General features: G+C 38.0%; 1 protein-coding gene across 3 annotated transcripts in view; it reads right to left on the reverse strand.

The window, feature by feature from the left end:
- Positions 1-479: 479 nt before the first annotated feature.
- Positions 480-24,035, reverse strand: part of THBS2 (thrombospondin 2) — an 83,323-nt gene continuing 59,767 nt past the window's right edge. For 2 of the 3 annotated variants that reach the window (XM_061990903.1, XM_061990904.1), the window contains exons 5-22: positions 22,699-22,895; positions 21,729-21,869; positions 21,378-21,474; positions 20,147-20,317; positions 19,148-19,324; positions 18,189-18,362; positions 17,625-17,752; positions 17,365-17,517; positions 16,130-16,348; positions 13,966-14,073; positions 12,033-12,192; positions 10,538-10,656; positions 9,242-9,476; positions 6,176-6,403; positions 5,574-5,845; positions 4,562-4,659; positions 2,192-2,331; positions 480-1,590 (exon numbers count right to left, since the gene is read on the reverse strand). In XM_061990903.1, coding sequence (XP_061846887.1) covers positions 1,583-1,590; positions 2,192-2,331; positions 4,562-4,659; positions 5,574-5,845; positions 6,176-6,403; positions 9,242-9,476; positions 10,538-10,656; positions 12,033-12,192; positions 13,966-14,073; positions 16,130-16,348; positions 17,365-17,517; positions 17,625-17,752; positions 18,189-18,362; positions 19,148-19,324; positions 20,147-20,317; positions 21,378-21,474; positions 21,729-21,869; positions 22,699-22,895 — 2,825 coding nt within the window. In that variant the 3' untranslated portion in view covers positions 480-1,582. Of the gene's footprint in view, positions 1,591-2,191; positions 2,332-4,561; positions 4,660-5,573; positions 5,846-6,175; positions 6,404-9,241; positions 9,477-10,537; positions 10,657-12,032; positions 12,193-13,965; positions 14,074-14,459; positions 14,522-16,129; positions 16,349-17,364; positions 17,518-17,624; positions 17,753-18,188; positions 18,363-19,147; positions 19,325-20,146; positions 20,318-21,377; positions 21,475-21,728; positions 21,870-22,698; positions 22,896-24,035 lie in introns of those variants that run through there. The other variant, XM_061990905.1, reaches the window with a different exon arrangement.

Below are 24,035 nucleotides of genomic sequence, written 5' to 3' on the forward strand. Positions count from 1 at the left end.
AACAAAATCTATTTCCAGAGAGAAAAAGTTGATTCAACATTTAGCTCACTGTGCCTTATAAGAAGGCAGAGGTACTGTATTATTCCATTAGTTAACCCATCTTCATAAAATTACACCAGCGTGTGTTGTTTTTGTGAACAAAGCTCATACAACTTAAACGAAACAAAATGTTAAACATATTTATACTATTGTATAGGAGTAACTGTTGTATCTGTTATTTAGAATAAACACTGGTATCCTTTCAGCATTATTTAAGAAGTTCTATATACAGCAGACATAGGTAACAATACAAAATATTAAAATTAGGGTAACTGGATATATATTAAGGTTCCATTTATAAATTCTTTATTCTTATCATTTAACTTTGAAGCATACATGAATATAACCCATGAAACCATAATTAAATGAAAACCATGCTTGACAATATCTACATATCGTGATATACTTTTAAAAATAGCTTTAAAATATTTGTGGATGTTTTACTGATGCATTATATGACATGCTTTAAAATAAATTATCAGAGAAGGTAGCTCGGTGTGATATTCATAATAATAAATATTAACAAAATGTTTATAAATGGAACCTTAAATTCATACGTTACCAAATTAACTAATGGTGGTGTTGCCACCTTTTCAAAAACCCACATCACAATGTCAAAGTGCTTTTTGCAGCAGAGGTGGGAAGGAGGTTCAGGTTCATTTTGCTCCACGTGGCCATGGTATATTCTTCATTACAAGGGAATGCAAAATATGATGGAAACGGAACAACTGGAAATAATTTTTTGGAAGTCAGACAATAGAGAGAGCTCTGGATGTTTAAGTGAATCACTCTTTCACATGGGGAGTTTCTAGGTCAACTCTGTCTGGCCTGAATTAAGCCTCTGTTAGACAGTGCTTTAGGTTGAAAATTTGACATTTCTACCAACTAATTTTAATGAGTGTTATTAAGAGCATTCTCATCAGCTAAAGAACTTCTTTTTGGATCAAGAAATGTTCATACACTGATCTTTATTGTCTAAAGGCATTTTCATTGTTATTACTGACACTGACAGTGTGGTCCTCTATTACCTTGATAAAATTAGACCCAGAAACTTTGTATTACTGAAGTCCAGTCCTGATCAGAGCAAGGAAGTGTCAACCATACATCTTAAAAAGTTACACAAACACATTTTTCCTCACTTAAAGACAATGACTGATTATCATTGCCCCCTGCCCTTTTTTCTCCATATATATATAAATACATTAAGTAATTACAGTTTTTATGTAAACGTCATTCCTTAAAAAAGACAAATAACCAACAAACAGGTTTTCTTAAGTTTTCACTCTACAGAAGTGTTCTAATGTATCAATCTGCTTTTGCTTCAGTGGTGGGTTGGATGCTCACGTTTAGGTTTCATCAATCCTGGCTGTGAGAAGGCACTTGGGTGAGGCACTCCTGGCAGCAGGGAGGTACCTGGTGAGTGGAGCACGAGGACAGAGGACAGGAGGTACACAAAAATAGAAACTGGGAGTACCAGGATGTACTGAGGTGTCCAGGTTGCATAGCATTTACAGTACTTTGCTGGTAATGCAGCAACCATTGCTCAAGCATCTGAAATAAATGAGAAAGATATATTATTTGGGGTTGTTTTATTTCTTTAGGAAGTCAGTCACACAAGATACATTAGACAGATACAGCACAATGTTTCCTGTTCCGCATTCTCATACAAATGCAAGGTCATTTATATAAGAATAGGTATTTACCTGTATAGATAGACACACTTACACACGTGTCTCTGCACCCTGTGTATCTAAATGCATGTAAAAACCCCACATATTAAAAAGATGAGAAAGCATTTTCTGTATTTCAAAGCATTTCAGACAAGGCACTACAGACAGACATGCTCATTAAAAATATCTGCCTCTTGAAAAAGGGGTGATACAGGAGCAGCTCTCTGCCTGCAGGACACACTGAAAGATTATACAAAGCAAAGTGGATACACAGAGAGAATTCTAAGCACTTATCTTGCTTAGAGAGTTCTATCTCATTTTTTTCCAGGTGGGTAGTATTAAACATCTGGGTTTTGTTACTAAAATTGAGATTATTATAGAGACAAAGGCTTTCAGTAACTAGAGGATACTTTCTGTTTCATGCTTGCTCCACAGGATATCAAAGGTTTCAGCATTTTCCAGGCTTTGTTTCTGTAACTAACCTCTGCATTCATATTTGAGGTCAGAAAAATAGACCATCTCTTGAGAGAAGACAAAAAGCCCTAATCGTCCACCAGCAAAGGTTGTATCGTAGATTGGTCCAGAGTCCACCATGACTTGCTTCCCTTCATACACTAAAACTCTGTAAAGAAGAACAGAATTTAAGTTAGACAAGGAGGATAACATGGTGGCCAGTGCTAAAGGCTGGTAAGAGTTCCCAAGAACTAAAACAGAATTAATTTGAACAAGGCACCAGTAAACCCAGCTTCATTGTAAGGATCCCTTCTTGTCTCTATCTCATGCCCACCTGGGTGGTGGTTGTAACACATTAATCAGAAGCAGTGGAGCTGTTCCATAAGTAATTTTATGCACGCCATCTGCAAAAGATTTCCCAGCTCTTTATTTGGAACAGTTGTGTCTCCTGGAATGAACTATGTCATGTACTAGCATTCATTGATAAGCTCCCGTCCCTGTGAATTCAGAGGTTAGCACAAGACTTCATACAAAACTTAGCAAAGTTTTCTTCACAGACATGTTAACAGCTGATTTATTTAGCACTAGGTGCAAGGGTCAACATCAGAAATTGGAAGAACTATCCCTTCAGATTCAAACAAAACATTCATGAGACAGCCTGAATCTCAATTTCAGACATTTTAAGAGCTTAATGAAAGTTGGAAGGAACTGAATACAAATAGACAGACCAATAATAAATTGACTTGACTTGGTGATCTTAAAGGTCTTTTCTGACTCAAATGATTCTATGAAATTGAAATGGAACTTGGGATTTTTTTGCTCTGGGTGAGTTTTGGCTTTGTGGGGATTTTTGTTTGGTGGTTTTTTTAGTGTTTCAGGCATCCACCCTGGAGCCAAAAAAAATCTCAAAAGATGTCTCTTAATTTTCCTTCTTTATCAGACAGAGTGCAGTTCCTTGAACTTGGACTCTCCGCTTCTCATGGGAGACCTTGAGATATTCAAGGTTCTTAGGCTCTCAGACTCTCAAAATAACTTTTGTGTCAAATGAGAAATGATTCTATAGACTGTTAATTAAAGCAGTCTCTGCTGAAATGACAATACATTAGTTATAGAAAGCAGGATGGCTTCATATGAGGATGAACACATTGGAGCCAATTCCTATAACTCAGGGGTTAGGGACAGATTTCTACTTAGGAAGAAACACATGTCCACCACTTGCTCTACCTTGAAGTGTTTTATTTTCTGAAAGATTCCCAAAGATAAGCATGAACCTATTCCCTGAAAACAGAATCTAATGGATGGCAAAAAAGACAGGGTTTCTTTCATCTTCATGGAACCCTATTTAATGTAATTCTCAAAATTTCAAGAACACAAAACATATAGGAAGAGTTTAAGAAATTATTCATCCCACCAAAAAAAACCATGCAACTCTAATCATGTTACTACTAAATTTCTACTTCTGCAAAATAAAATGGTTTCATGACTATATTAGTGAAAGAATTGATTTGGCATTTTCATTAAAAACACCCTAAAGAATGAAGGAATTTAATGCCCTGGAACATAGAATTTGTCAGGCTAGATTAATCTAATGGGATACCAGTCGGAACATGCTTTGTCTGACACTATTTGCACTGCAATACTTGATGTATAAAGAAACTCTTTTAAAGAAACAGATAACTTTGTAACTTAGTCTATCCAAATTTGCCTGCCCTTTGTCTTTCACTCCCTCATTCCTAAGCACAAACAAGACCTTTAAAGGTAAGGTCAGACTCTGCCCCATGAAAAACATCCTTTATAGTTAAAGTAGTTAGTAGAAGATAAAAATGACATGGACAGTTAATGCTTATTCTTTGGAACATCAGATAAACAGCTGGGCTCTAAGAAAAGTCATATGCCATAGCTCCTTGCTGTGTGCATTACAGATGTGTCCATGACTACTTCTGCAGTATCATCTCATATAAGCCACTATGGGAGACAGGATGTTGAAGTAGACAGACAGGCTGTTGGCTTACTTCCCTGTGGCAATTCTGATGTTTCTAATTAATTTTACTCATTCAAATTCAGGAGGCTGGGGGGGAATCTTGTGTCCTAACCTTGCTTTGAGTTTTGCTCTGAAATTTTTGGTCCCTTTACCACAGAGCTATTGAGAAAGAACTTTATTTCTTTTCTTTAAGAATATTTAGCTGATGTAAATATTGAACCATGCAGACTAAATTAAATACAGCTGAAAAGGGAAGTTTCTTTTCTGAAGATAACAAAATGTCCCCAAAATATTGGAACAAACTGTCACACAATTATCTTCATTATCAGAACTAACAAAGAAATCGATAACATAGCTCTTATATCAGAAACTAAAGTTTTGCTACTAGGAAATACACAGATGCAGAAATGTCTCTTACTTTATCAATCCTGTTTTAGGCCTATGAATCAAATGCCACCTGTAAGCAGTATAATCTTTCCAGCCAATGTTCTTGGGATCGTGCCACAAAGTACGGACCTATGGTAGGAATATAAAATCCTTATTAGAAACAGACTGTGCTCCAGTAACTGTACATCCACTATAATAACTGTACATGCAGCCTGAGATTTGCTGCAGAGCATGAAACTCAAAATAGTGTTTAACATTTGATGATATTATCAGCAGGCTCCTTTTATAGGGTGAGAGCAACGAAAATTTATGTCTTAAATTATCAATCAGTTGCTCATCTGTATTTCCATAGCTGTAGTCACTGAAGACCAATACAGCATCAAACCTGACTTTCCTGAGGAAGTCCTGCCCTGTTTGCACATATACACTCACACTGCCAGAGCTGATGCTACTTTTCTAATCTATATGAGTGCCTCCAACAATGCACAAAGGACTGTACCTTGCACAGATGTTATTGCCTGTGGCCTGCTCTTTGATGTCTCTCATGCTCAGTCAATGTCCTTTTCCTGCGAGGAACGGTGAACTTCCTAGCTATGTGTGAACCCTCACTAACTTAATTTCCAAAAGGCACAAGTTTCTTCCCTGGCTGAGCCTGATTTGGAACGGTGGTACTTTTTCTCTTTGTTTCCATTTATTTTCTCTTTGGCTGTCACTGGTTACTGAACTCTAAATCACATATAATTCAAACAAGTTGGAAGGCCAAATAAGCAAGTGCCAATACAGAGGTCACAAGGATTTGTGGATATCTGAGATCTCTCATTCCTTCTTCTTTGGACCACACCACATCTTCTCTGTTATATATGTAAATTTTTCCATTCATAATTTTTTATATATGTCATGTTTTCTTTGGAACACAATGCAAATATTATTGACACTAGTAATATGAGAATTGAAAAGCTGATAAGGAAATTCTTTTTGAGACATCTCCCTTCTCTGTAAAATATTAGGCATGCATCGTTGGCCTGAGGTTTTAAATCTCTCACCTGTCCAGGGGTGTTTCCTGTGTGCCACAGAGCATTTCTCAAGTGTTCACCAGCACCAGTTGTTGAATTCACTACTTTGAGTGACACACCAGAATAGCCATAAGCCCTGGTGGGTCTGTCCTCCCAGTAGGTCTGAGTGACTTGCTTCCACATGAGAACATAAAATCGACTGCTGGACTGGTAGCCAAACACAAAGCCAGCATAGTCATCGTCACGGTCTGTGTTAACGTAGAATGTCCCACTGAAGTCAACAGAGCTGAACTCATCGTAGCCTGGGAGAGGATGAAAGAGAGAAAGCATTGAGTTCCAATCTTGGTGAAACCATTGAGTTCCAGTCTTGGTGATTATCTTGGTCATAACTTACTATACTTATAAGAAGTTCTTCAGCTTGGTTTTTCACGTGTTGCAGTCAGTGATGAGATGAATGGTCAAAGGCTAACAGCCTTGAGCTGTTTTTAATTTGGGCATATACACTCTCCCCATGAGTCAGTCCAAAGCTTGCAACACCAAAAAGGTCTATTTATGTACTTTTTTTTTTTTCCTTTCCCTATCACCAGATCCCTGGTTACTTTTCTGGGGATAGCAGCTGACGTGATACTCACCTACAGCTATTCCAGGATCAGAGTTGGCAGTCTGCACCAGTTCCTTGCCTTGGTGGCGAATAACCCAGTTGGGATCAATCTGAGCTGTTCCCTTGGGGTCCAAGGGGACCATCTGGAACTTTCTAAAATCAGTTTCACTGATGGCATTGTTTTCAGGGCATACATCATAGATATCCGGGATGTTGTCATTGTCAAAGTCATCTTTGCAAATATCACCTCTGCCATCACCTATAAGCAATGTATGAATAGGTAAATGCAATTGTTAGCAATTTATCCACCCTTCCTAACAGCTCTCCCACTGATGAAGGAAATGTACGATACATATGTTACTCTTATTTCTCAAAGTGACTCCAAAGAAAGCTTCATTCTCTGCAAGTCCATTTGAAACGTTGCTGGTAATGACCAGATGTCATCAACTTAGATCAGGGCCAAAATTGTTGTTAATAAAACGGTACTATCAGTGGTTTACGACAGTGATCAATCTGGCTCCAGCTGTATATGCTGCTTTAGAATCAGGGTGGGAAAAGTTTGAAGTTTGCTATGTCGATGTAATTCACTAGTGCTTGTATCACATTTTCAGCTTAATTTTTCCCAGATGTGGCTACAACACAACATTTTAATGTGTGTAGTGCAAATTAATCCAAACAATAGCATTAAATACTCTTCCTGTACATTACTAAATTGCTATTGAAGATACTAAACTTTTTTCAGACTCTTTCATCTCTGTCTCAAAATTCCTTCAGCAACAATCTTCCTAAGGTGCTTCAGATTGCAGATGATTTGCCCCATGTCAAAAGAAAGAGGGGATAGTATTGCAATAAAATACGCATACATGCTTAATCACTCTTTCACTTGTGAGTAGAAGAATTTGTCTTATAGAAAATGCAGAACTTTAGAAAAATGTATGAAAAAAGAAAGAAGGATTGTCTCCAACAGAGCTGGCCTTGGAGAAATGGAAATATGAAGCTCTGTTATATGAATTGCAAAAAGTTGTGTTGTGGGGGTTTTTTTTTGCCCCCCTCTAGAATCTAAAAATAAACAGCTCAGCTACAGTTGTACTTCTGCCTAACATTTTTGCTACCCTCAATTTTTAAACACCCCCCTCCCCCCCAATTATTTCCTTTCTTAATTTACCCACAGTACTAGTGGAAAACAGATGTGACTTGCCTTGAATAGCAGGTGGAGAAAGGAAGCATATAAAACAAAAAAATCTCATTGCCAATGCCACTGTTATTCAGTGGCATACAACAGTACAAATACTTGAAAACAAAGTAGAAAAGCATGGCTAGATAAGTATAGAAACAAGTTTGTGAATGGCTCCAACTTTTACAACAGAAACCACTGGATATCACACTGGGTACTAATGTACCATAACTCCCAGCTAATTTGTTTATATCCTCATATAGCTGAGTGTTTGCCTTTTTTTTTAAATGCTTGTGATTGCTTTAAGAACATGGGAATTAACACAAGGGGGAACAGCAATTATCCAGCTCATTCAATATTGACCTACTGGTAGATGCTTCATGAACACATGGAAAGCTACCTTACTATGCCTAACCAGCACTGCTTTATCCAAGTATGGAGCTTTCAGAAAGAAAGCAGAATGAGACTCAGGCAACAGCCAAAAAAAAAAAAAAGTAGTTAGAGAAAACTGAAGTATCTAATATTTCAAAGATTTTCTGCAGTTCAAATACGTGGTAAAATGGCCCCATTTTCCACCCTGGCTATCATCCAGGGAGAACTCCAAATCCCGACCAGCTTTGTGCTCCTGCACCTCAGTACTTACTGGAGAAGAGAGAATGAATTTCCAATTTTATTCCCTTTGCCAATATCAAAGAGGTAATTTTTGAGTCACAGGAGAACCTAATTATTTACTGAAAGTCTTGCTGACATTCGTTTGGTACTGAGCTGCTGCTGACATTGATTCCCTGGCAAGGAAAGTTAGAAGGCGTTTGTTTACCCAACCACATCCAGCAGCTTTCTCTAGGGCCTCATCTTTACATGTTATAGCTCACATCTTCAAGAGTGTGGGGGCATCTTTTGGCTTTATCACTTTTCCAAGATTTCTGTTGGACCTGCCACTAATGACAGTGGTGTGCTGGCTGAGCTGTTTAAATTTATGCTTCTTGGGAATCCTGACTCCATACATAAATGTAGTCTCTCTTGTAAGATCCAGGTGACAGAAAATAGTAACAAACTGTGCCAGTTCGGGGGCACCTTTATTCCACTTTCAGATTCACTAGCGTCACCATGGAATGACTCCCACAACCTCTATAGCTCAGAACAGAAATTGCTCACCTGTATTCACTGCGAGGGCCATTACCTACAGACATATTATTTCAAAGGATCATAAATGCTTTTAAAATTACTTCTATGATTGTGAAACTATCATTTTTCACTACTGAACTACTGCCAAGCACGGAGAAGAACTGCTTGGGAGTGACTAGCAACGTTTTACCACAAAACTGGAGAAAAGAACAATTATGTATCCATTCTTAAACTGGGACATGTACATCATTAACACTACTTATAAAGTAGAATTTTGAGAAAAGCCAATTAAAAATCGTTAAAAAATTAACAAGAATTTTAGACTGAAAAAACCTGGAGAAACAGTCTGCTTTTCAAAATAAAACAGAGCAGTAAACAATTTTTTTTCCATTTGAATTTTCAGATAATAGCTTGTTTTGAAAGGAAAGCAGCTCATTTTTCATTTTCAAAGACACCTGAAATTTAAACTACTTGAAATGTTTTCCCAGATTTTTAGTATTTCAATTCAAAGTGAAAATCAGAAGTATTATAAAAACAAAAGATTTCTTTCTTTTTAAACTTGTTAAAGGTGATCTTCTGTAAAGCAGTATATGCATGTTTGAGATCCTCTCAAAGAGGTTTCTTAATGTTCTAACCGTGGACCAAACTGGGTGGTTCAGTTCCACTGAAGTCCATGGTGTTTCAAATGTCCAAAGCAGCTCTGTTTGATTGAAGCCTTTCCCTCCATCAGATATTAATACTCCGAGATCAGAATTGGATACTAAGAAATAAATTAAATTGATATGTCATTGTTCTTACCATCAGAGTCCTCCTGCTCAGGGTTGTATCTGAGGCGACAATTGTCCCTATCATCTGGGACACCGTCATTGTCATCATCAGGATCACAGGCATCTCCTTTACCATCTTTGTCATGGTCAGCCTGATTAGCATTGGGGATGTAAGGGCAGTTATCCTGGTTGTTCTGGTGGCCATCTTCATCTATGTCCTCATTGTTGTCACACTGGTCACCAACAAGATCATTATCTGCATCCATCTATAAAAAGTAAAATTTAAAGAGTAATTTATTGTTACTCAGCACAAAACTACGGATAGCCTGGTGCTTAATTTCTCAACACTTTTCTTCAATGACTTCTCTGGAGACAAGTGATACCATGATGACAACCATGCTTAAGGCAGAAACATAACTCGTAGCTACTATGGCTACTTATTCTGTTATAAGATCTGGTCCCCATGACATCTCCAGGCCACATCTTTGGCCACAATCTTCATTGCTCTTATTCTAGATATCACAGGGGAGTGTCAGTCTGGACAGCACATTTTCCGATTGCTTCTATATACCTGATGTGACTCATCTGCAATGTAGACCACCAAACTCAGGCATCCTAAATGCAGCTCTGAGGCTGTACTCACCAGTTTTGGGTCCCTCAGTTCAAGAAGGACAGGGAACTGCTTGAGAGAGTTCAGCACAGGGCCACAGTGGAACATTTCCCCTATAATGAAAGGCTAAGGGAGTTGGGGCTCTTTAACTTGCAGGAGACTGAGAGGTGATCCCATTAATGTATACAAATACATAAAGGGCAGTCAGTGTCAGGAGCCAGGCTGTTCTCAGAGATGTCCAATGATAGGACAAGGGGCAACGGGTACAAGCTGGAACAGAAGAGGTTCCAAAGAAACACAAGGAAAAACTTCTTCCCTGTTCAGGTGAGGGAGCACTGCAACGGGCTGCTCAGATGGGTTGTGGAATTTCCTTCTCTAGAGACATTCAAAACCCACCTGGATAAGTTCCTGTGTGACCTACTCTAGGTGGCCCTGCTCTGGCAGGGAAACTGGACTAGATCAAGGTCCCTTCCAGTCCTTAAGATTCTGTGATTCTGTGAAGAAACAGTTCACCAATGGCTTGAAGATGGATAGGGCTTGAAGATGCTCTACTTGTCTTTCATCTGACACAGAGATCTTATGTCCTGAGATGTGAAAATGAGCAATACAGATCCATCTCTTCAGCTCTACAGTAAAGAGGGACTGATAGCAATTCCTGGGTTCTTTTCTCTGCCCTTGTTCTACGTTACCATTAAGAAAATTGTTTCTAACATTTACCTGGTCTGGATTATGCATCAATGGACAATTATCACACTGATCACCAACTCCATCACCATCTGTGTCACTCTGGTCTGTGTTATAGACGTAAGGACAATTATCTCGCTCATTAAAAATGTCTATGAAACAACAAAAAGATTGAAGAAGTCAGAATGATAGAACATCCAGAACAGACAGCCATAAACTGCAGGAGTGACCAGTAAACAAGTAAGGCTTTTAAGGGCTTCATAGGCTTTCTGATTGCTACATTATTTCTACAGCATGAAATAGTGAAAAGACTAATACTAGAAAGAAATTCTGTGGTGTCAGTTCCATTTTCCTTGCTATGACAAAATCTTCTATATGCATTTTCCCAAGGAATTTTGCTAGAGTAAGAGTTGATTATGTCTTAAGAATTTAGCCCTTTTTCATAGAATAATAGATAAAAGTGTGGAGTATTTTTTCTTTTTAAATAATTTGATATGGATTTTATTCCTCCACTTCAGTAAATGGTGTAGAACATACAGCTATACCACAGTGGAACTTCTGAAAAGTTTTATATAGGAACAACTGCATTAATGCTCATCTGCCCCAGCACTGAATTAATTTTACCAGAACATGTGGATCACTTATTGTACAGCATGCCAAATTGTCAAAAGAAACTGGTCCTCCTCAAAAAATTTTATTACACAACCAATATCTGCTCACATTACATGTGAGCATGTCATCCCTTGCTCACATTACATGGTCCCTGGGTATCTGCAGAATTTTTCAGCCAATAACATATGATCACGTTTTTCTTTAAATGCAGAACTACCACGACTACTACTAAGAACCTGATGATTGGAAAGAGGAGAGGACTCTAAATATTCAGAAGTTCAAGTCACACAAGCATCCAAAAGTTTAAAACATTACCAAAGGGAAATCAAAACTGTATTTCTTCTAGTACTTCTGGATTCTCACAAATTTTTGAAAGCCATAGAAGGGCTTTTCCCCCTCCTGAATACTGATAAAGTCTGGGTCATATAGGCAGATACTAATAGATGACAAACACCTTTAACACTATTTTAAGGCATGCAAAAAATGTGTATTTGGATTACTGTGGGCTTTGGATTTCGCTCACAGAAAACAGATCAATTTCCTATGGATATTGTCTTAACTGCACAGATGTTCTGTGTTCTTTCTCTTCCTAAAACTAACCAAAAAAAAAAGTCAACAGGAGTGTTATATTAGACCCTGATTACTTTGGAACACAGATGATGGAAAGAATTTTTTTAAGGTTATACTGATAAAGACTTGCTGTGATTTATTCTACAATAATATCTATTGTAAGACTTTACGGGCAACTATACTACACAGGACAGATGAACCTCAGCCTTCTCTTTCTTCCCCTGCATTTTTGAGCTGCTAGACCCAATTTTATGTCATGTATAAAAGCTGGTAGCCCACACTAGACATAAAGCATAGTTTACTTGTACTTGTAGAACAGCACTCATTCTCAAAGCTGAAAGCATACCATCTCCATCGATATCCACAGCACACGAGTCACCCTCCCCATTATTATCTGTGTCAATCTGAGCAGGGTTGTGCACGTAGGGGCAATTATCACAGCGGTCACCAACTTCATCCTTGTCATAATCAAACTGACGAGGGTTGAACAGAAGAGGACAATTGTCCTAGGAAGAAGAAATGGAAGATTTCAGAACATAAATCACAACTAACTCATGAGGTGGTAACTATGAAGTGGTAACTCCTCCTGTTCGTCTTGGGCAGAGGACAAAAATGGGAATATGAATCCATCATTTGTTCAGTGGTCAAGCTGTGCCAACACTGAAGATCTTGGTGGCAATGGGATGGCATCTAGACAGTTCGGCTCACTTTGTTTTATTAGTTTTGTACAACACATGAGAAATAAGTCCTATATCTCACTAGGAGAGCAATAGGCATTTTAATTTCGATCTGTACTCAAATATTTCAACAAAAAGATTATCACTGGTACATGTGTTTTTTTAAAAGTTCATAATGTGTTACAAAAATCAGGCCAACAGCAGCTGCACTCTATATTGTTTAAAAAAAAAAACCTCCAGAACTGTTACTCTGACTTTTTTTGGAACAAACTACTATTGACATTCTCACTTTTCAAACCACATTTTTAATTTTTCCATTTTAACCAGGGATGTATATGTTTGTGGGTTGCATTATATTGCATATAAGAATAAAAAGTCAAAAGTTTCAAAAAACAAAGTTAAATACTCTCATTGACCCAAAATACTTTTTCCCTAGGATTATTTATTTTAGAGGAATTTCCGTTTAGTCCCTAATTTGAAAGTCTGCCAGAACACAAATTCTTATGTTTCATTCATCCCCAAATTACACAGAGACAAGGAAGTTTTCTGCGTGGAAAGCAAAGAAGAATGAAACCAAACCAAAGCAATGGGAGTGAAGGCTACATCAGCATCATGGAATCTGATGGGAGGTCAAATAGAAAAAAAAAAAATCTTTAAACTACTTTTGCTCTGCTAAAGCAAAAAACATGTATTAGGAAATATTTTTTTAGCAAAACAATTTAAAATCCTCACAAGTTCATTTTACATACTCAAGGACAAGATATAGAAAGCAACTGAAAATTTTATACTGCTCACAAGACAACTTCTGGCTTCAGTTTTCCAAATATATTTACTAAATAATATTATTTTATCAAATACTTCTTTGTTTTTTTAAATATTCCAGATGGAAGCTCCATGAATACAGTCCTACCCCAGCTTTAATGATCTGAAGCTCTGCAGCATTTAGGCTCCCTCTGAAGGGAACAAAAAGGAACAGTACATTCCTAAAACCAATTCTCTCATTCTAAATATGTTCAGAAAAGGCAAGGTGGAGCCCAATCTGGAGGTCCCTCTGTCCTTTTGCTGAATGTACAGAAAGAACAGGTTTAGTCTGCCTGTCTTTTAGGCTCTGCAGGTAACTGAACTTCAGTCTTGTGGGCAGATCTAAAGGAGTAAAGTGAAGCAGGCTAGGTACTTTCCTCCTGTCGTTCTCTCTTGATGCTGGCTGTGTTTATAGTTACTAGTATTCATCATAACTTCTTTCCAGCATACCTGAGATAACATTTACCTGCTTTTCAAATACAATGGATCTATCATTCTCCCATTGAAAAATAAAAAAATCCAATTTCACTTTCCATAAAACTATTTTCATGCACACAAATGAACCCCCAACTGATACAGAGACTATAATTCAGTCCTGGGTTCCCCAGACTGCTTGGTTCTGAAGTGCTACTCTCCTTTGATCCAACACTACTTTATTCTGCACCAGATATCATTCAGGGTAGGCAGTGCAGAATAACTCAGTCGACGCTCTGCACAATACAGATCTCATCTATTGTAATCTTTTTTCTTAAAACCAGGTGTTCAGGTCAAACGTACTGAGCATACAGAAACGCATCTTACTTTGTCATCTTCAACACCATCATTGTCATCATCCTCATCACAGGCATCTCCTTTGCCATCTTTATCAAAGTCTTCTTGGCCAGAGTTAGGCAAAAGGGGGCAGTTATCCTGGTCAAAAGATAATAATCAATAAATTAGGTTTACATTATGTCAGAATGACTTGCCTGGGCAGAAAATTAGATATGGTACACCAGAGACTATAAAACAAAACAATCGATCACAAGTAATTTTTCAAGTGCCTGTTTGTTTGCTGCCAAAAATAGTAGTTCATTTGCTGCTTTCATATTGTAAAGCAAGTGAAGTGCATCTGCAAACCATTCCATTTCCCAGCTCTCCTTCTGTTAAAGGGATGCTTCCAGCCAATTTTAGATGAAACTATCTAGCAGAGAACAAACATACCGCACGCACACATATGCATTCTTCCACCAACTTTTTATAGACAACTCATGAAGTGTGCTTGAAGATTAGATATAAAATTACCAGGTTTGGTTGCCAGAAAAATAAAGATAGGTGCCAGGAGCCAGTCTTCAGAAATAGTTGTTCATATGGAAAGTTACTGGAATGAAGTAGTAAACAACATATGAAGGAGAACACTGTAAGAAAGGGTTTTGAAAAACATGGCTTTAAGCTGTTCTGAACAACAGTACCTTTGCAGTCTCATGCTTCCATGGCTTTAGAAATAAAAGGCAAATGTACCTCTTTATTTTGTATCACAGCTTTGTAAAGAATGATTGTTTTAAATGAGCAAATCTTAGGTTACACTGAAAAACTAAGAAGTGAAATAGCTTGCTAAACTTTTTAACATCTATTCCTTTTTAAAATACTAAAACCAGCTAAAAATGGATGGCAATTCTACCACTGGCTAAGAATAAATACATCTGTAAGATCCACTCTGTTATTCTAATTTTTTTCTGACATTCTGTATCTACCTCAGACCAAAACTGAATCTGCCAACAGAGTCCTTTTTGTAACGCATACCCTAGGAAAATGAATACAATTATAACATCCCTGGCCCTGTTTTCTATCTATGGATAATTTAAGAAACAGAGAATTGGGAAATTTGTGATAAATATAAAAACCCAAATGCAACTCCAAATTTTTATGACACTTTTTACCAAATACCTGTGAACAGCCTTGACTGTCCAATTCAACACTAGTTACCAGTGACACAAAAGTTTTGAAACAATGAAAGAAATTAGTCAAATCACTTTGTATGTTTGAATTGATATGATTTTCTGTCTGTATCCTCTATAGATTCAGCTTCATACAGATCAAGTAGTAAGGTGGAGACCTCATGGGTAGCCAGTTCCTATAAACTTTGCAAAAAGAGGTAATGGGGTAGAGGAGAGAGATCCTGCCAGTGCACTCTAAAAGCCTCTTATTAGGGAGCTCACTGTGCTAAACCTACATATCGTCATTTTTAGGCTCCCTGACAATGCTTATTTTCTCCTTGGTGTAGTAATCTTTGATTTTTCACTATAGTGGCAAAGCTGCATCAGCAAGAGTGGAGAACAGTTCCCTGCAAGTTCTAAAGCCAGTGATGACAGGCAGGTCATTGCCCTTGGAGGGGTGAGAGCTGGGACTCTACAAGTCTGAAGGGTAAGACCGGCTGAATTTCCCATTGTCTCCCATTGAGCTTATGCAATAAAGAGAATCCTCTGAATCCAGTTTTCATGGAGTGTGACCTGCTTAACTCTTTCAAAGGAAGGGATTGTTTAAGAAAGGATTTAGAACTGTCCACCTTACATGACTGTCAGTATTTTGTTACAAGTTGTGCAGGTAGCATTTCCCATTCACCTGCATCCAGAGATTCCTGTTTAGTTCTCACTAGCTGTGTGCTCCACACCCATGCTTTAGATAGCTCCTGCTCAGTGTGCTAACTCTATTCATAAGCATCTCTACATTCCATGTATTCTGCGTTGGATGAAAGCCAAAGCAGAGGGCTCTGGATTTCATTTTGAGAATCTCTTATGGGATCTACTGTTCAGAGAATACATTTTCACACCATCTCCTAGAAACTGAGCATGCTGTAACAGTCAAAGCTTAATGAATGCAATCGCCAGCTTGATGCTGAAAAGTGTTATTTGTAACTATTTAGGAAAAAAAAAAAAAGGAGAGAAAATTGGGTTATGGAGTGGCATTTTTAGCAACCTTTTTTACTCACCTTCACACAATGGTATGTTGCATTAGCAGCACAGACCAAATTGTTATTAGGCCAGCCATCCAAATCTGAATCCTCACCACAGATGCGCCCATCGCCCGCATAACCTGTCCTACATTCACATTTGTACATAGGGTCACTGAAATGCCCCAGATAGATGCACTCTGCAGACTTATGGCAGCTGTGTGTCTTGTCCTTGCATGGATTCTCAGGTTCACAGATCTGTAACAGATAGGGCATATTCACTGAAATCTGATGTTATTCACAGGCAGCTGTGTGTACCTCAACTTTGTCAACATCAGGCCAGTTATCTAGATGCCTAAAGACATGAACTTTGTTTCAATTGTGGTTAGTAAGTCATATTGCTCTGTCAGCTCACACCTCTAGACAATGTGTACAACAAAAACAATTAAATCACAGGAAAAAAAATATACATTATACAAAAAGCAATTAAATTAATTAACATGTTCAGAACTCTATCTGCTCTCTTCCAGGTATCATTAATCCTGGGAAATTAACTGCAACAGAAAGCAGACTGTACTCAGGCTTTTCCTTTAATATTCTGCCTATCAGTATGCAAGGACTCACTTAATTTCTTAAATCAAAGAGATCCTAATGAATTCTCATACTCCCACCAAGAAAGTTTCTGCTACTTCTTTCTTATCCCTTTGCTTATTTTCATGGATAGTATCTGAGAATCTTACACAGATGTTTTACATTTAGACTTCATATGTTGAACTAACCACAGAGTGGTTCAACATCAACAAGGAGAAGGCATCCCACAACACCCGTTTTAACATTTTGTCTTGTCTATAAACCACAGTCTTCAATATCAATTCTACTTCCTTCTGTCCTTCACCACTGATAGGTGTTGGCCCAATGTAATTTAGGGAGTGAGAACTTCAGACATACATCTGCTGACACTCACATTAAGAGCACTGTATGGAGAGAGCAATACTGATTCTTCAGTTTCTGATCCCCAGGGTAGGTAAATACACCTGAGAAAAACAACTGCAAAGTAGAGGAATGCTTGCTCCTAGCATTTTATGCTCATTTGGTGCAATTATGTAGATGCCTAGAGAAATAAAACACTTTAAAAAACCAACTTCAAATTCAGTGTTTTGTTGCTCAAGCAGTAGGTTATCTTTGTTTGGTACCCAAGTTTACCGCAGGCTTTTACTCACAGATATTTTAAGGTGAGAATTGCTTAGTTTCAAATTCTCTTTGACGTCACTTACTTGCTTCTCTGTCCTGGCAGCTTCCAGCCCTACCCCATAGGGCTGACTTCCTTTATAGCGTGGAGGACATGGCAAGCAGTGGAAACCTGGATTTGTGTTCACACAGCGATGGGCGTGATTCACCTTAAAGCAAACATCTGACACAGCTATACACTGCAGGAAAAGAAAGGAAGAAGAAGTCAATTACATGGCTGTGCAATTCCCAAATAATGCATATTTCACAGTGATTTCCTGATGTTGATGAAAACCAAGTCAAATACCTCATCAAGATCCTCACAGACAGTACCATTGCCAAGGTAACCTGCTGGGCATGGCCCACATGACCAAGAGCCATCTGGGTAACTGTTGCATTCTGCTCCAGGAAAGCAAGGGTTTGACAAACATCCATCTGGCAAAGACATATAAAAGTGTAAATTAAGAACATAAAAGGCATATAAAACTTTAAGTAACAGGTATTCCCTATTCATTAGCTTAAGTCACTTCTGATGCAACAGACTGATAAAAATCTTTAGAAATAGGGTTAGTAAATGCATTTAATATACTACTGATTTAATATGAAACTATTACAGTAGCTACATCAAGTTGAACACATTACAGCATACTGAAGCCCTCTTTAAGAAACACATCCTTGCTCAGGAGAAGTCAATATTAAGAATATATATAAAATCCCACCGATGTAAACAGCACCCAAAATAGTTAAATGTGCTTTCCTGAAATCAAGGTGTAATTAGTAGATTTCTGTTGTCCCAATTAATAATTAACCACTAAAGAAATAACAGCAATAATAACCACTCAGATTGAATAAAGAAGGGCTTAATACCGACCAATTGGGCAATCCTTCTTATTGCACATATCATGTTTCTTGGTGTCACCCACGCATGGCTTCCCTCCATACTGTGGCTCTGGACTGTTACAAAGGCGAGATCTCTCACGAATTCCCCCTCCACAGGTGACAGTGCAGGCAGACCATGGAGACCAAGGACCCCACTGGCCATTCACTAGGATATGCAGAAGAGAGAAGAGCATGCTCAATAAGGTTGTACCTATTATTTTTGGTTTGTAATCCATTCATCAGTCTATCTTCAAAAGTATTGCTTGACTCAATATAAATAATAACTGCTGATTCTGTTGTCATCAATCCTGAATTTTCTCAAAATCAAACATCTTTGAACAAAATCTGTGTCCTTGGTATTTAAGAACGATTGAATTCAGAGATTGCCATCATTTTCAAGCTCATAAATGATAAGTAGAAAGGATGAAGAGAGGAAGGACTGAAGAAAGATAAACAAACTGAAGAAAAGTGAGGAAAAGTTCTATGAAAGGAAAGTGAAAGTGAGTGGGATGAATAGTTTCTAGAAAGGTTAAAAAGTGTAGATGAGTATGAGAAAATTATAATAATAAATAATGTGTTAAATATGTGTAAAATATGTATGCATACTTTCAAAGAAACCTGGCTATTGGAGGACCGTACATCTATTCCTAACATGCACAGTATCGAATTCCTTTTTATCTAAAAGAGTTTATATTCTTGACAGGCAGAAATAAATCACCGAGTTACAAAACTGAAATTTCTCAAACTCTTAATGTTTAAAGCCAAATTGTAACTTGAGAGGTTTACAAAACCTTTGACTGCATCACTAAAAACACCCTTGTGTGTTATTTAACCCCTATAAGCTACAAATTATACCTGTAGAAAATCACTGCAATTTAGATCTGAATAAAACCAGAAGAAATTTAGGTGGAATACTATTGTTTTACCTTGGATCCAAGACCACAGACCTACCTGGACATGGGACTTTCTCACACTTCTCTGTTTCACGCCCATTTCCCACACAGTTTTTCCCACCCATTTGGGGGATGGGGGAATTGCAGAGCCGGATGCGAGTGATATTTCCTACTCCACAGGTAACTGAACAAGAAGACCAGGGAGACCAGTGACTCCAGCCACCATCCTGACGTACTGCCAGATAAAAGAGCAAAACTCAATGAAACAGCCCACCTGCAGCAGTAACACAAAGTCACTTGTGTAGTTAACTTTCTATCAAGCCTCTCACTACATCTGATGAATGTCCTATCTCTTTCCTACCACTGCCACTTACACAGCCTTGAATGTCAGGTCAGGCATTCAAGTACTGCCCACTTAAGAATCTCAGTGACCAAGCAATGACTAACAGAGATGTTAGATATTTTACTTAAAATATCTCCTTTAAAATGCACTTGTTTAAAAGGCACATTTGGGCATCTAGCAGCTTCAGCAATAACCTTGGGTACTACAGCAGACTGGATATAGCAGCTACCTGCAATAGCATTAACTGCACTTCTGGAGATGATCCTTCTAGGTGCCTTAAATATAATAGCAGTTTGATATTTTGCAAAAGTCTTCTACAATAACTGTATTCCTGAACACTACTAAGCTAATGGAATTGGCCAATAATCATGATCAAATGGCAGATCAAAACATGGCCCCAGGTATAATGACTATGAACTGAGTATTGTCTCCAAAGTGACTTCAAATAACAGACTCCAGTTCATAACGTTATATTTTTGGTTAACAGAGCTGAGCCTAGAATGTACATACCTATTAAACTATCAGATAAAGAGAAACATTTGAAAGAAGGGAAATGACAAAGAATTAACGATAGCTACTTTAATCATACACATACGAGTGTTCAAATACATACTGTCCTGACTAGTAAACATTCATAGGAAATCCAGACTAAGACTGCTTTGGCTTAGAGTTGTCCAAAGCAGCTTTAAAAAAGGGATACACTTTCTAACTTACTGCGATGGTCGCATTTCTTAAAGCTGCACATCCTTGTCTGGATGTGTGGGCCTGTACAAGCACTCCTGGTGACGTCACATGACCTCCCTCGCATCTGAGTCCCAGAGCCACAAGTAACTGAGCATTTTGTCCAGTCTGACCATGGTGACCAGCCTTCCTCACTGTCATCAGCTGCAGAGCAAAAGTTAAGAAAAAGTGTTTAGCACTGAAAGCCACTCTATTACCCTATTTAGAAGGTTTCCACTTTTTTTCTGTAGGATATGTACTTTGTCCTTTAGATCTCTTTTTCCAAGTTCATTTCCAAGTCCATCTTCACAAATTTTGGGGCAGTGACCTTTGGAGGAAGAAGATCTTAGCTCTAGAATGGACTTAGCCAAAAACTTGAGTCCCAATGACCTTTGACCTCAGAATGTAAGTCAGTATGACAAGACGTGGCCCCACTTCTGAACACAATAGTGAACATGATCAAGGGCACATTACAAGAATATGCTCTATGCTCTGAATATGCAAAAAACCTCTGACTATATTCCACGTCAATTTAATTTAGGACATCTAAGCAACCATTTTCTTCTGTATCAGGCTTATCTAGTACAGAGTGAAATGTACTGTATCCACACTGAAGTCACTTAATCTGTGAAATTATTAAAACTACTGTCGCTCCATAGCCTAGTTCAATGTGTGCAATACGCTCTTAAATGTGAAACAGTTTGTCAAGGTTCATATGCAAGGCATTTCTCCAAAAGAGGATATAATCAGAGAAGAAATAAACTAGAGTTAACAGAATGGCAACAACAGAAAGGAAAAAATAACTTAATAAATATTGCATCAAACAGCATGAAACTTTTGATCTGAAACTTCAAACATCGTCTGTAGGATACAACAGGACGTGTTAAGACTGTTGTAACCATGCAGTATGGAAAAGAAACAATAGTGCAGTGTTATTGCAAACCAAAAATTGTCTAGCCTTGGTAAAGGTGACTGGGGAGGAGTATGCATGTAACCTTCACCGCTCAAATTTAGCTAGCAAGTTATCAGTTTACTTCTAAGCAATCACTGAAGAGAGACCAACTCCTCCAGAAGGTAACTTCAAGCAGTGAAGGTACTTCACATGATCTTTATATAGATCTATGTTTTATATTTTATCTTACCTGCCTTGAACTCCTACCTGTCTTCACCTTTTAAACACATTAGGAGTGATTTTAAATACTGCCAAGGTTGACTAAATACTCACAGTGAGAGCAGACTGGACAGCATTCACCTTCAACAAAAGACGGATCAACACAGGAGACCGCTGGACAGGTGATTTGATGGCATACAATTTTAGAATCCTACAAGTAAAGAAAATCATCTTACTGACTTATGTTCACATATAGAAGCAAATAAAAGTGGCAAGAATTGGCAAAGTTTCATGTATGGAAATCCTTTGATTTGTTCTAACTTTCATGGACATGGGGACTATTGTTTATAAATATCAGTAAGTCTAGGCCAAGCTTTGAGTAAATGTGACCCAATCTGGACAGTTGGTTTGGATTAAACTCCCTATCCATTTCTGCAATGAAGAAGAATGTTTCCAAAGCCTTACCTGGCAGGTGCACTTGGTGCAGCTGTCTACAATCCAGCTTTCATTATCTGCAAAGACACGGCCATCCTGCCAGCAAACTGACTGGTTCTTCAGTGTTTTGTTTGGCCCAATCAATTCCCACATAATTTGGTTCTCTTCAGACTAGATGATGAAGTAAATGAAAACAAACTGTGTACTTTGTAAGCAAATCATATCAAATAAACAAAACTGAGACAGTACTGGATTTAATTATTTCGTTAGAAAAAAAAAGAAGCATATTTTTACGTATTTCTGTACATAATGAAGATTATCTCAGGTACTGCAATAGTGCACAGCAGTTCTTCAGATCATAGTATGCAATCACACAACAATAAGGGAAATCTGTTCTTAGCAGTTTCGCTTTCTTCTAGTACAGATCATTTATAAATGGGAAGATTTTAGCCCTGAGACACATGGCATAGTAATAAACTTTCTTCAGAAAAAACCCAACTGATTCAGAATAAGAAGAGGGGCAGATGTCACTGATTCAGAATAAGAAGAGGGGCAGATGTCACCATTGTACTTTATCTATGAAACCCCATACATTTATCTACAGTTTAGAGGGCCTGTGTAGCCACTTGCTGATGTGTTCAAAAAGGGTATAAGCACAGTAACAATGCTTCAACAGTACACAGGCAAGGTTGGGTTTGTTAGCTTTCCATTTCCAAACCTTTAGTAACCTTTAGGAGGATTATTTCCCCTGTGTATGAGTGCATGTGTATGTGCTCTTTTAAACCCTGTCTGTGAAAACCAAGCCTTCATTAAAGCATCATACCCAAGAACTAGTCAATTAGCTACTTTGAAAATGTCGATCATCTCTACATTATGTGGATATACCAACAGGTATACATATGTAATACAAAAATCCCTATTAACTTCCTGTAGTGTAAAACAAAGAAGGAAAGAGCACTGCACAACAGACTTTCAGTTCTTCAGACTTCCAGCTACCTACCACTTTTTGGAGGTTATCAGCTAAATTGTTGACCACGATGCGCAGGCCAGTGAGCTCTGTGAACATAGATCCCAGCTCTTCACAGGAGCGGTCACAGAACTCAGCCTTCTCTGATTTCTCACCCACATACTCGGTTGTGACAGCAGGACTCAAGTGAAGGATTTCAGTGCTCTCATTGATGGTGTTCACTTCAGCTGCTACCAAGAGAGGGAAAGAGAAGAGCAGCACAAAGAAAGTTATTCCACAGATTACAGATTCCTGCTGAAATCACAGGCTGGCACTCATGGGTAGGGTTTAAACACATCTATTTTGACACAGCTTCATGCTAGATTATACCCATAAATAAAAGAGAGGGGTTAAATGTCAGCTGGTTCCAATTATAAGCTTTCTCTTTTCAAAATTCAGAGCCAAGCTGTGTCATACACAGCCTTCCCTTTAAAACATGGTTGGCACTGCAACATGTTAATTTATGTGGAAGGCATAACAGAAGGACATAGTATCGAAAAGAGTAAACCCATTCTATCTACTCAGAGCCATGAAAAGTTTCAGATTTTTTCATTGCCTATTACATTTTCTCAATGCAGAGAAAAAGGGAGGAAAAAAGAGTTTCTTTGCAGAAGGCCATCGTCCTTGTTTTGCCCATAAATACCATGGTTACTTGGATCAAATTCAGACCGTTATGAAATTTATACCAGACTCTGGGCTGCTCTGTGTCACATTGCCCGGTGTTAAAACTCAGAGGAGCTGTTATAATGATAATTTAATTCTGAAGTGAAATGGAGATCAAGCTAACATCAGGCTGAATATTTTATTTCTTACTCCAAAAACTCCTCCATCAGGCAGATAATCATTAAAATAGAACTTTGCATGCATTATACAGGGAGAACCAAACAGGTTCTATTTTCAGTTTAAAAGACCTCCCTGTCTATAACAAATTCTTTAAAAATAATATAACAGAAAGCATCAGCAATAATTAATAAAAGAAGAACACAGGAAACCTAATAAAACAGTTTGTGTTCTGTTAAGCATTTAAAACTCCACTGGGTAAACATCATGGATTCCACGGTACAGTCCAATTTGGTATCAGCTATACAAAACTCCATAGTCTCTTCTCTCAATAGAGATCTGTTTACCAGATTTAGTAATGTCGCAATAACTCAAGGTTAACAAACAGAAAGAAGCAAAGGATATAGCAAGTTGAGAAGAAGAAATCAGCACAGTAATGTGTGCCATAAAATATGCTTCATCAACACCCCAAAATCATCCAGTGTTGACAAATCACAGAAAGCGGCAATGCTTCAAAAATCAAGGGCTTAGTTTTGATGCTGACTATGCAC

The sequence above is a fragment of the Colius striatus genome, chromosome 2 (genome assembly GCF_028858725.1).
Source record: "Colius striatus isolate bColStr4 chromosome 2, bColStr4.1.hap1, whole genome shotgun sequence".
Lineage (NCBI taxonomy): Eukaryota > Metazoa > Chordata > Aves > Coliiformes > Coliidae > Colius > Colius striatus.